At 44.3% G+C, this 12,565-nt stretch overlaps 1 protein-coding gene across 1 annotated transcript; it reads left to right on the forward strand.

Moving 5' to 3' along the window:
- Positions 1-242: 242 nt before the first annotated feature.
- Positions 243-11,094, forward strand: LOC144752779 (olfactory receptor 6N1-like). Its single transcript, XM_078640631.1, has 2 exons — positions 243-269; positions 10,141-11,094. The coding sequence occupies exons 1-2, from the start codon at positions 243-245 to the stop codon at positions 11,092-11,094; spliced, it is 981 nt and encodes a 326-aa protein (XP_078496757.1).
- The last annotated feature ends 1,471 nt before the right edge of the window (positions 11,095-12,565 follow it).

A 12,565-nucleotide genomic window follows, 5' to 3' on the forward strand; every position in this document is an offset into this window, starting at 1 on the left:
TTTGTCCGTCACAACCATGTTTTTTTTAAATTGTATCTATCTCCCCCTTCATGTGTATTATTTTTTTAATTTTTCTCTCACCACACCCTCCGGGAGCACTGTTTATTTTTTAATAATTAAATAATGCAGCCAAGGCTCCAAAGTCAGCAGTTTCAGCAGCACGTGCAGCCTGCCATCTGTTTGGGTCAGGTTACAAATGCTTTCACTTTCATGGCTTCGCTGCCGCACTTGTTTTTATTGCCATGGCGGCCCGTGAAACTTCTCAGAAGGTAAACTTGAATACCTGCCCAATACTTACTAAATTGTCCCATCAACCGATACTTCTGTTTTCCACTCCTTTGGGTTTGTGGTTGAACCTTCTTTTTATTTGTGTTTTAAATAGTTTTGAGTTCGTGTTTATTTTGTAGCCTTTAAAGTGTGTGTTTATTTGTACGGCATGTAAAATAAATAACTTTGGGAAGGCATTTAAACTTTTGTTTGTTTTGTGGTTATTTGTTGTTTCTGGTTGTTTTGCAATGCACTTACACCACAAAGTAAATCACTAAATTTCCCTATCTGTACCAAAAAAATATGTGTCTGTCAATCAATTCATTTAATTTTCCCTTGCCTAACAGTAAAAAAAAAATCCTTCTGTAATATGACTGCTGCTGCTATAATACATGCTAATACTAGCTGCTGTGTTTACTTAAAGTAGTACAAAAGGGGGTGGTGATGGACGGAGCATCTGAACCAATCAAACACTCACACCCAGTCAACAGAACTGGGTTTGATCCATCACCGTTCTTTAGCCCACACTGCCATCCCAGGTCAGACATGGCCATATGCAATTCAGTCTGACCCTGTGCCTCATGGGAACAGTCCAGCCCGAACTGCCAAGCCATGCCTTCCCTGGAATGAAAACAAGCTTCCGAGGACCGGTTTCTGGCATTTCAGCCGTCTTCAGCCCGGCTTGCTTGAAGCCAGTGGCAAAGTGAGCAAGGGACTCACGTCTGAGCATACCCTACCAACTTATCGCGAACTAAGTGGTACAAAAGGGTGTTTACTTAAAGGGCATGCTTTATATTTTTCACCATTTACACAATTATACAACGAGGCTGCACTGCCTTTGTTACATGGTAAATGTTTTATTCACCTATGTAACCCCTCAAACGCACCCCCATTTTCCTTTCCGCCTCACACACACAACGTGCACCAGAAGGTACAGATATGGGCATGTTTGCAGTGCGTGCATCCAATACCCCTGCACACAGAGCTGCACGATGTGCATCGCGGTGCACACAGACCACCCATACCTTTCACAGAGCTAGGCTGGGAAGATGCCAGTGTACCAATCTTTTCAGCAGAATGTGACCTTTATAACCTGCAAAAGATGTTGACACCTTCCATCCTGGTCGCGTTCTTTTCCCTCGGGCTTAAAAAATGATTAAAAAAGCATTCTCTATTTCTTTTTAGGGCACCTTTTATATATTTTCTCCTTCAAACCCCATTCATATGTTGCTTGCTATTTGTTTTGCAGTTGTGTTTTGTTTCCGTTTGTTTAGCAGTTCTGTTTGAATACATTTTTATAATTTATTTAAGCCGTTGCACGCTGATGACGGAACCGCTCCGTCATCAGCTGCGGTGGCGCTGTGCTGATGACGGAGCGGTTCCGTCATGGCCCTGCCGCGGATTCCGCGCCTGCGCTGGGCGTTCTACTGAGTGGGCGGGGCCATGACAGAACCGCTCCGTCATCAGCACAGCTCAACCGTGGCTGGTGACGGAGCGGTTCCGTCACCAGCATGCGGCCACCGCGCGGCCGCCCCGCACCCTTAGCACTGCGGCGGAATAGTCGCCGCAGTGAAGGGGTTACCCTACGTCAAGTTAGAGGTGATGTCCAGTAGCACACACTCACAAGCGCAGGCACACCAACATATTTACATGCACACACATTCATAAAGTAGTGCACATGTGTAAGTTTATAGAGCGTGCCACACTATCCCAGCACACGCATACAAATGCGAAAGCATGCTGCTTTGTAACTTTATTTCTAATATTGCAACATCACCCCATCATGGACCAGACGTTTGGCTGTATTTAAAACAACATTGCAGTCTCATTTGAAAAGTTCCCATCCTGTTGTTTTTACAGCATCAGTGTGTACATGGCGTTAAAGGACACTTATACAGCTCGCAACAAGGATAACGATCTTAAGCACTAGGCTACATTTCTCTTTATTGTGTCACTGCAGTCTACAATGTAACCCATCTAGAAACTTTTAAAAGAATTCACTCCACTCCAAGCTTCATGGCGAACCATTCTTTCTTCCTTCGAGAACAAGGTGCGAACACTTTTCAAAAAGATTGAGGTGTAAAGGTTACATATGCCACAGCAACACTGACAACGGTCTTAACTACAAAGCTGAGGTTCAGTTTATTATAAGATTGCTGTTTCCTTTCACAGCAGATTGTGAAACATTGAAAACTGTTAGGCCACTCCAGACTTTGTGGCACACCATTTTCTGATTTTTTATAAATAAAAAAGTGTGTGTTTAATTCACTTTGCTTGGTAGCCCTCCTTCTACTATTACACAGTGTTTTACTGCCACATACGAAATGGCATCATTCCTTTCTTTTCCTTTTCTATGTATGTGTGGAGCAATGAAAACACATTTTAATTAAAAAATGAAGTGTATGTTCCTATTCAAATACCTATTTTGGTCTCAAAAGATGTATTTTTATTTGCAAAACACCTTCTGTGTAAATCGATTTACCTGTTTTTTCTTATGAGCAAAAATAATTATGTGCTGTTATTTGAGGTTGCCTCTTGTTAATGCATTTTGATAACAAAAACAAAGGCGTTGCTAGTGTCAGCTGTGTATTTCGGTCTAGAAGGATTTCTTTCTATCACAAATAATTAGGAACTACAAAATATATCAATAAAAACAACTATAAGTTACAAAGTAAGTTGTCTACTGTAATTTGCTGTTTTAGGTTTGATATTCATTTGCTTTTGGAAATCTTTTAAATGGTAAATAAATGTACATTTATCCTTTAATAATTTTATTCCGAATATATGTACAACTCCATTTGCTCTAACTCAAACAATTGCAAGACCTATTGCAGTTCCAATTCTTATTTGCACCATTCTACCTTCGAAAGCAACACTTCACTACTTAGGAGTCGATTCCGATTCGGGTCAGAGGACATGGTTCGGAGCCCTTCTGACCGAATTGTTATGTGTTGGACGGATTCCTTTTTGACTGACCCATTTCGATGGGCTCGGTCAGAAAGGAATCCGACTCGGATTTCCGGATAGCCTACGATGGGCTCGGAGAGCCCGTCTGCCTACGGAAATCCTCCAGTACTCCCCCGGTCACCTCTTTATGACCGAGGGATTACAATGGCAGTTTTTCACTGCCTTTTCGTGCCGGTGTGTCTGGCACAAAAAGGCAGTCAAAAACTGTCTCTGGGGGCCCCCTGCAGGGCCCCCATGGGTGTGAGGCTGTCGAAGGGCGGCCTGGTGGCACCTATGGGTGCCCCTCCATTGATCCCTGCACCCGGTGGCAGGCACCTTGGGGTGCCGGCCGCAGGGTGCAGGGATGAACTGCACCCCTGTATTTCACATTGCAAGCATGCTTTCCGGTCGGAAAGCATGCTTGCATTGTTGACCATACGAATGCGACCGAACAGGGTTCAGTCGCATCGTACTAGCAGGGCCGTAACCAACCACAGCAGGTCGGTCGGTTACGGCTCATGACCGATGTCGGATGGACTCAGGTCCATCCAACATCGGAATTGGCCCCATAGTAGCACCATAGTAGCTACTCACTGTGCATTTTGATCCCTACATGCATATGACCATTGTTTTCTGAAACATTTCTAGTCCTCCAAGTGCACTGCCAATTACTACAGCCACAAGAAAATCTCCTTTAAAACAACTCTCACTCCAGCGTACTGCACTTCAAACAAGTAGTGTGTAAAAGTTTCCTATGCAGAGTTGACAGTTTGTTCCTTTTTTTGGCACTATTCTCTAACTTAAACTTTAAAAAGTCATTACTCTGGTTATACTGATTGGATTTTTGTTGTCTTGGTGTAATTTTATTTACATAAATGAACTCTGTTGCTTTCCAAATTGGTTTGTAATTTTTCTTATGCTGTGTTTTTGCTTTATGACTGTTTGAGTACTGCATAAATACTTTTACATTTTGCCTGTAAGTCAAGCCTGACTGCTTGTGCACAAAGATATCACAGTATTAGGCACATGTTTATCTAGTGACTGTTGTGGTCTATAAGCATTGTAATTACTATTTCTAAAGAGTTCTCACCACCCCCAACTAATGCTCCCAGTTTCTTACAATGCTGGACTGGGTTGAAAAGGTGGGAGAGGTAGAAGTGTGGGAAGACTTTTTTCCCATTCTGACAGCGATCATTGCTCCAAAGATGACTTGTTTCAGTTCATATGGTAGCAAACAAGAGGGCAGGTCTACAAGGAAGTGTTGCACCACTGCAACGCAAGCCCTTTGGCGGCACCAAGCTGCGGCACTTCTGAAGCACAGGAATGTGACATATTTACAATAAAATGTCGCATTCCTGTGTTCTCCCCTGCGCTAGTGCACAAACTGCTGCAATGAGCCAGCGAGGCACCCTTGCACCATGGTGCAAGGATGCCTTCGTCATGGGGTGATTGTTTTTGCGCAGGAAGGGGTACCTTCCTGCACAAAAACAATATCTACAGGCAATCACTACAGGCATTTTCCTCTTTCAATGCATGCTGTAGAATGCAGCATGCATTGAAAAAGGAAAAAAACGAGGAGAAATTAAAACATTTTTCCTCGTTGCGCCTCGCTTTGCCACCCCTGGGGAGGCGTAGCATTGACACGCATTTCCAGATTTAAGATTCTTCGTACATCTGGAAATGTGTCTTGTTCCATGGGTGTTGGGTGGGAACACCCACAGCAACACCCTTGGAACGCCCTTTCCATGCAAAGTGCTTCGTGTGACGGGGACATATTTACAAGGAGAGGAAAAGTCATGCAGGGTGGCTTTTCCTCTCCTTGTAAATATGGAGAAGTTAAATGTGCCTCCAGTATGTCACAAAAAGTATTGTACTTTTGGTGCAGGGGCCTTGTAAATCTTCCCCAAGGTGTTTAAAAGGCTTAAAGAATCAGTCGTGGCGTGGGATCTCAATAGGACTGCCTTAAAGAAAAAATATGGAAGCCTGGAGGTGTCACTGACAAAGGGCGCAGAAAAGGGAACATACACCCTACTACAGTGGTGGTCTTCTTCTCTGCTACCTTTTTTCCTCTCTTTTTATGGCTCCAGGGAGACCCCTAGCACATCTCCATCCTCACCAGAACAAAGCAGTAGACAGCCACCAAAGGAATGCTTCAGCTTCTGTCTTCTAGTCTTACTGCATATCGTATGGCCAGCTACTCTGACTGAAGCCTGCATCAGAATCCAGGACCTCCTCAAACTCATTGACATCACCATAGTCCCACACCACAGGGGCCAATGCTGAGGAAGGGACTGCCATTAGCAGTGTTGCAATCCACTGGCTGTTAAGAGTCAGAGTTGGCTACAGGACCAAAGGTATCTGAGGTGAGAAGACAGGTGTCTCAATGGGGAGGGAGGAGGGGGTACATCATAACTGATCATATTTACCTCCCTAGAGCACCTGTGATAGCTCCTGCTCCTCTTCCACCACCTTGGATCCTCCGAGGGGCGCAGACAAAATGTCTAAGCTATTGGTAAATAGGTAATTATGTGTCCTATGAAATTCAGGAAAAACTATTGTCCCCCCAATTTTTGCCCTAACTTTTGCGTGACTTGGAGCTCTCTTCACTTTACCTTTGCTAAACAGAAGTGTTTGTGTTGTCACTTAAAACATGGTTTAATTGGCTTATCCCTGATTGACAATTGTTAATGCATATATAATATATTTTGTAGAAAATGCACCCAGGGCCTGGAAATAACATGACACTTGTAGACTGTAGCACTTATTGTGGCATCCAGAGTGTGCTGTGGAATATTTCTTCAAGCCTCCCATGTATAGCCTGATTGTAGCAGTCTAACAACCCTCTGTCAAACCTGTCAAAAATTCAGTGGTGGCGTCCACATACATAAAGTGGTGAGCCAGTGGTGAGGGGGAGAATGACCAAACATGGGAGGGAGCACGGGGGCACAGCGGAGAGTGGGGTGACATACTAAGAATACAAGAATATTAAAACATAAAAAATATTACACTTACCTGCTGCTGTATGCCTTCCACGTTGCACCTTGGTGCTAAGACCTCCTTGTCTCAGCAGACACTGAACTGCAAACTAGTCACAGACTCCCTCTTTATTCCCTGCACTGGAGAGCAGTGTTTATATTGGCCTGAGCAGACTAGAAAGATGCCCTGCTCAGTCCAGGGAGTCAGTGAGGTTTCTCTAACTGGGCTATTCAATTCAGCTGGGTTAGAGAAACCTGAGTGCGCATACATGTTTCGGTCTGCCTGAGACGGCCGGCCAAACACACATGAGCATTTAGGGAGTACGCTAGCACTCCTCCTCTCCCCTCCACACTCCCATGCCTTAGTACCACCCCTCCCTGCACACACTGGTTGAGCCAATGGCTTAAAAATAAAACAATACTGAAATATTGTTTTATTTTTTTGATGCTGGCTTTGAGCCAGTGGGGCGATGCTCTTCCTCCATTGCAGAGGAACCTCCCCTCAAAATAACCCATGATAATGGGTGAGAAACCATGCTTTTAAATATTATTAGGTCAACCTGAGGTACACCTTGCTGCCCACAAGGTAGTGAGTCTGATATTTAAACAGAGAACATATTGCCAAATTAAGGTGGCCTATTTCCTCTAGTGAACACCCTTGTAAGCTTTTTTACTGCAGGGCATAAGCTGTATTCTGGAAAATGGCAAAGTATGTTATGTTATGTTATGTTAAATTGGCTCTTCTATAGCGCACGCCTACTCGGAGGAGTGTCCCGGCGGTTTGGCGAAGAGAGAAACAAGGTTAGGTACAGCATAACAGTGCTCCAGAAAAGACACAGATTACAGAGTGAAAAGCCAGGTCTTTAGCTCCTTTCTAAAGGCTAACAGATTGGTCATCAGTCTTAAGGATCGAGGGAGATCGTTCCAGCACCGAGGCGCAAGGTACCGAAAAGAGCGACCTCCGATTCGAGAGCGCCTAATGGAAGGAACCACCGCTTTGGCCTCGAAGGCAGACCTGAGAGCTCTTCGGGGGACATAGAAGGCTATCCGCTTACGGAGATAGTAAGGACCAATTCCGTGGAGAGCCTTAAAAGCCAGAGTCAAGGTTTTAAACGTGACTCTCTTGGCCATCGGAAGCCAATGGAGTTGCTCCAAAAGCTCCGAGGCCCGCGCCCTCCGGGGAAGTCCAAAGATGGCTCTGGCCGCCGAGTTCTGCACCACCTGCAGACGGGCCATCAAATATTTAGGAAGGCCCAAATAAAGCGCGTTCACCTAATCGAGGCGTGATCCTATCAAGGCCTGCACCGTTATTCTTTTGTGATGAAAGGACAGTAAAGGGAGAAATTTTCGTAGCATCCTAAGGATGCCGAAACATTTCCCCGTCAGCCCAATGATCTGAGGTCTCAGGGAAAGGTCGACATCGCACAAGAAGCCAAGATTCTTCGCCTTTACTGCAACCGTGGAAGGAGGGGACATATCACACGGCCACCATGACTTCCAAGCCGGGTCGGGAGAGCAGCCGAAGAAGAGCAACTCGGATTTGTCTGAGTTGCACTTCAGACTGTGTCCCTGAAACCACTCAAAAACGGCTTCCAGGCATTCCCGAATCCGCCCGCCGTCGAAATCCTCCCCCTTGCCACACGAAAAAAGAAGCTGCGTATCATCCGCGTAGGAGATGATCTGGGCACCAAAAGACTCCGCGACTGCCGCAAGAGGGGCCATATAGATATTAAAAAGGGTGGGGCTCAGGATGGACCCCTGAGGAACCCCCACCTCGAGCGGCGAGTACAGATTATAAATATTAATATGTAACTTAAGACAGGGAATGGGTCCAGGACCTTAATTAACTTGCAAAGGACCAAAGCTTGGCCACCTGTTTCACAGGCAGATATAAAGTGAGACCTGAAGGAGGCAATCCTTTGTTCAACAGATGCAAACTAGCTAGTACGGCTCCAAGCTCAGTGGGAGGGAAGCTGGCCCCAAAACAAGTTTGGAGTGGACACAAGGAAGGGGACTGCAGCTCATTTCACCCATCTTGAATTTAAGGAGGAATGTGCACTGTCGATTGTTTGCATTAGGGCAAAGCTAGAACTGCTGAACATTGGATAGGTAGCAGTCACCCCCTCCCACTGCCTAGAGTCAACCATAAATGTTGCATGGAACCCTCCTCAGAACACTTTCTAGACCTGAAGAAGAGTGGAAGAGGTCAGAACATTTGGTGCTGTAGCATGAGAGGAACTCTGAACTGCTACACCTCCTCACATCTGCACACTATACAAAGAAGAGGACTTCAAGGGATAGTTGGTTAAACTCCTGTTGGACTACAGCGACACAATAAGCTCCACGCTGCTTTTTTCCTGAAGTGAACCATGACCAGTTGCAACCTCCTGAATGCTGTCCCTAAAGTCCTGGAAAACATTAATAACGTTTGCCATATATACAATTCAGTTTTCCAGACCACTGAATGACTAGGATTAACCATCCAGGTCAATCCACCCAAATTTAGTGGAAAGGGTGCTCCATAGCAGTTGAGATGATGTACCCTGTCTGTCAAACTATAAATCAGGCCCTATCTCCATATGAAGAAATAGTGACCAGACAAAAGTGTACTTAATGATAATTTCCTTTACCTCATCTTTATAAAGAAAATAATCTAATGGCTTCAACCTGTTCAACAAATTCAAAGTATGGGAGTTATGATGGTTTGTGACAGCCATACATTTCATTCGCCATATATCAAAGGTGAAATTCTTTTTGCAGTGGCTGCTTATAAATAAAGGATCTGGTAAAAGTTGCCATATTTGATCCATTATGCCTTTGGCAAATTTGTGCCAGATTTCCTGTTTGAGCTTCTGGTTGCCGCTGCACAAGTCAGACTTAGACTTCAGCAATCCAGCTCATGGACTTTTCTCCAAACTCCGGGGCATAATTACAATAAAGTGGCAGAGCGCGGTGTGGCTGCCAAACTGTTAACGCTGCACTCCATCAGTTTAAAAAGCGGGATGCGCCATATTCATGAAAAAGTGGCGGACCCCTGTGTTTCCACTAGCGCTGGCACTAAATCTAGCGGCCTAGTGAAAATGCAGGCACTTTTGCACCATGGTGCAAGGTTGTCTACATTGCCGGGAATGATTGTTCATGTGCAGGAAAGTGTCCATTCCTGCACATAAACAATCACTAGTGGCGATTTGTAACTTCTCTGTACAGCACACATAGAAGTTGAAACTTGTCGTTATTTAATGATTGTTCATGTTCAGGAAGGGAAACCTTCCTGTAGAACAAACCCTTTTGACGATTTGCTCTCTGTATGTGTGCTGCATGATGCAGCATCAAAAGCAATGGGTGTTGAGGTGGAACGCTCACCGCACGACCCATTCCCTGTCCCTTTCACGCTAAGTTCTGCGTGAAAAGGGGCCTTATTTGCAAGGCGTGGAAGGGCTTATCACCACCAGAATGCCATACAAATTGACGTTCTGGGGGCAATAAACTCTCGGAAATATACCCTTCCGTTTTTGAAAGATGCAACAGAAGGCAGAGTTAGGGGACTCTCGGGCTTACGATCTCCTGTCCTGGGAATTCTGTCTGATTTTGTCATCTTGATCCATCTCTTTACTCAATCTGTTTGCTTTTCTCTAAGCTGTTTTGCCTGAATGGTCGGTTTCTAGTGACACGATACCGTGTTGGTGATTACTGTGAATTTACAAAAGAAGTTTGAATATAAATTATTCTTCAGGAACATTCCTACCTCTCCAGTTTTTTCTCCAACATAGTTCCCTAATCTCCATTGTTCAAATAACTATCTTTGCAAATGTGTGACATTGAATGAGATTGTAAGAAATGTTTTTTTGCGTTGCTTTGGTTGTGGAAAACAATGTTTTTACCCTATGTTTAACTGTTGGCAACAATCAACTTGCCTGCCATATTGACCTTTCCTGTTTTTCTTTGTATTAAGCTACCATCAGACTATCATCTTACCGTTGTTATAGAATTCATCCTCTTAGGATTTCCCACACAACCAGAATTTCAAATTGTACTGTTTGTATGTTTTCTCATTATATATGCCTTAACCATCACAGGAAATATCCTCATCATTATAGTTGCCATTGCAGAGACTCGTCTCCACATGCCCATGTATTTCTTCCTCGCCAACTTTTCCTTCCTGGAGATCTGGTACACCACCTCTACTGTCCCAAATATGTTACTGGACTTCCTGGCAGAGAGGAAGACCATCTCCTTCATAGGCTGTTTTGTCCAATTTTACTTCTTCTTCTCTCTAGGTGCCACAGAGTGCTTTCTATTAACCACAATGGGTTTTGACCGCTACCTGGCCATCTGTAAGCCACTGAACTACTCAACCACAATGACTCCTAATATGTGCATCAGTCTTGCAGTCATATGCTGGGCATCTGGTTTTACATCGTTTGTGACTCCTGTCATTTTGATCTCTAGGTTGGCCTTCTGTGGCCCCAATGTTATCAACCATTTTATCTGTGATCCAGTGCCACTTGGAGAGTTGTCCTGTGATCCGGCCGAATTAGCACAGTTATCCTGCTACATCATTACTTCAGCCATACTTGCATTCACATTCATGCTCACTGTGGTATCATACGGCTTCATCCTGTCTACCATCTTCAAGCACCATCGCACCTCCAGCATGGGGAAGACTGTCTCCACCTGCGCTTCTCACTTGACAGTTGTCATTCTCTTCTATGGATCAGTCATGGCTGCCTACGTCCGGCCCACCTCACGTCACTCAGTGGAGTGGGACAAAGTGATCACTGTGTTTTACTCTATAATGACCCCGTTGCTGAATCCCTTCATATACAGCCTCAGGAACAAAGAGGTGCTTGATGCCTTGAAGCGCTTGTTCGGCAAAATGAGAGGTCCAAATAATATATTCAAGTGATATTTCTGGATCAACAACTGATAATAAGTGAAATTAATTAAACCTATGTAGAGAATCAACAGCTAATACAAACAAAAACGGAATCTGTTTATTTGTATAGAACAACTGCAAGTTTTATTAAATACTAAGTTACGAATAAGCATGGACAAAATAGCTTAAAATACTTAAAATAAACAAAAGACAATGGAATTATGCTACGCGTTGAGCCGATCAATCAAGTGCACCTCCTGTAACATTGGTTTACTTTTTCCACAATCAAGCTGTTGTTCCAAAAACTCCATGCAGTGGCGGCTCCTCCACTATGGCGGCGGCGCATCGCCCCACTTCTTTTAAGCAGTCCAACTTAAAGGAAAGATAAAATGATAATAAACTTTAGTTATCATAATTTTATGGTTCTGTGCTGCTTAGCTTGCAGGCGGGTGGGTGGGTGGGGCTGCTATGCTCTAGGGGCAGAGGAGGAGTGGTTTACCCACTCCTAAGTGCACATGACTGTTTGGCCGGCCCTCTCAGGCTACCCAAACCAGCCATGCTCACCTTCCCAGTTTCCCCTGCAGGCTGCAGTACAGCCTGCATCGAGAACATGCCAAGCCCCCCATTCATAGCCTGAGCGTCGAACCGGGATGCTCTGAATAATCACTACGCTGCATTGCAGCTTTGTGATTCAACAGGGAAGCCTGGATGCTTAACAATCACAAAATTGCTTTGCAACATTGTGATTGGTCAGGCGAGCCTGGCTATGCTTCCTGTTCCTCAAGTCAAGATGGGGACAGCAGAGATACAGGACTGGCGGCAATGTAAGTGGTGATTTTTTGTAATATATTGTCCACAACACCCCCCTCCATGCACCTGCCCCATCATCCATGAGCCATGCAGCGCCACTGACTCCATTTAATCAGAAATGCACTTTAAATCGCATTCTTTTCAAATCTTTCTCTGAAAATAATCCAGATTACTTATTTGCTTTTACTTAAAATCAACATGTATGTATGCATGCATATATTAATTCCTGGATTTGTTTTTGATGGATGGAGTTGAATAGTTTTGCAATTTCCAATCTGTGGTCCCTGGTTTAATTTTCAGGAACTCTGAATGGTTGAGAAAAGTTACCTTGGGATCAGGGAAGGGGGGGGGGGGCTGCTGCTTGCATTTTTGAAGTGAATAATTATGTTTTTGATGCATGCCTCCTTGATAACGATGGCTTTCTGACACGATCTGGCAGTGGTGGATACCAAGCCCTGATCAGTTTGGAATTGTAAGAAATTCGGTTGTTGGTTGACTGGGGTGAGACCACTGGTCAAGCAACAGACACAATATCTTGCAGGGTAAACCACAAAAAGTAATTAAATTAACTTGTGTTTACCCTTGGTAGCTTGTCACAAAAAAATCAGTCAGGCTTAACTTAGAGGCAATGTGTAACCTATTTATGCAGCACCCAAACAGTAATAAAGTAAAAACACAACACAAGAAAAAT

This window comes from Lissotriton helveticus, chromosome 5_1 (assembly GCF_964261635.1).
Source record: "Lissotriton helveticus chromosome 5_1, aLisHel1.1, whole genome shotgun sequence".
NCBI classification, from domain to species: Eukaryota; Metazoa; Chordata; class Amphibia; order Caudata; family Salamandridae; genus Lissotriton; species Lissotriton helveticus.

Coding starts and splice junctions, on each gene's coding strand:
- LOC144752779 (XM_078640631.1), top strand. CDS start 243: ATGGCGGCCCGTGAAACTTCTCAGAAG. Junction 270..10,140: donor CCCGTGAAACTTCTCAGAAG/GTAAACTTGAAT, acceptor CTTTGTATTAAG/CTACCATCAGACTATCATCT.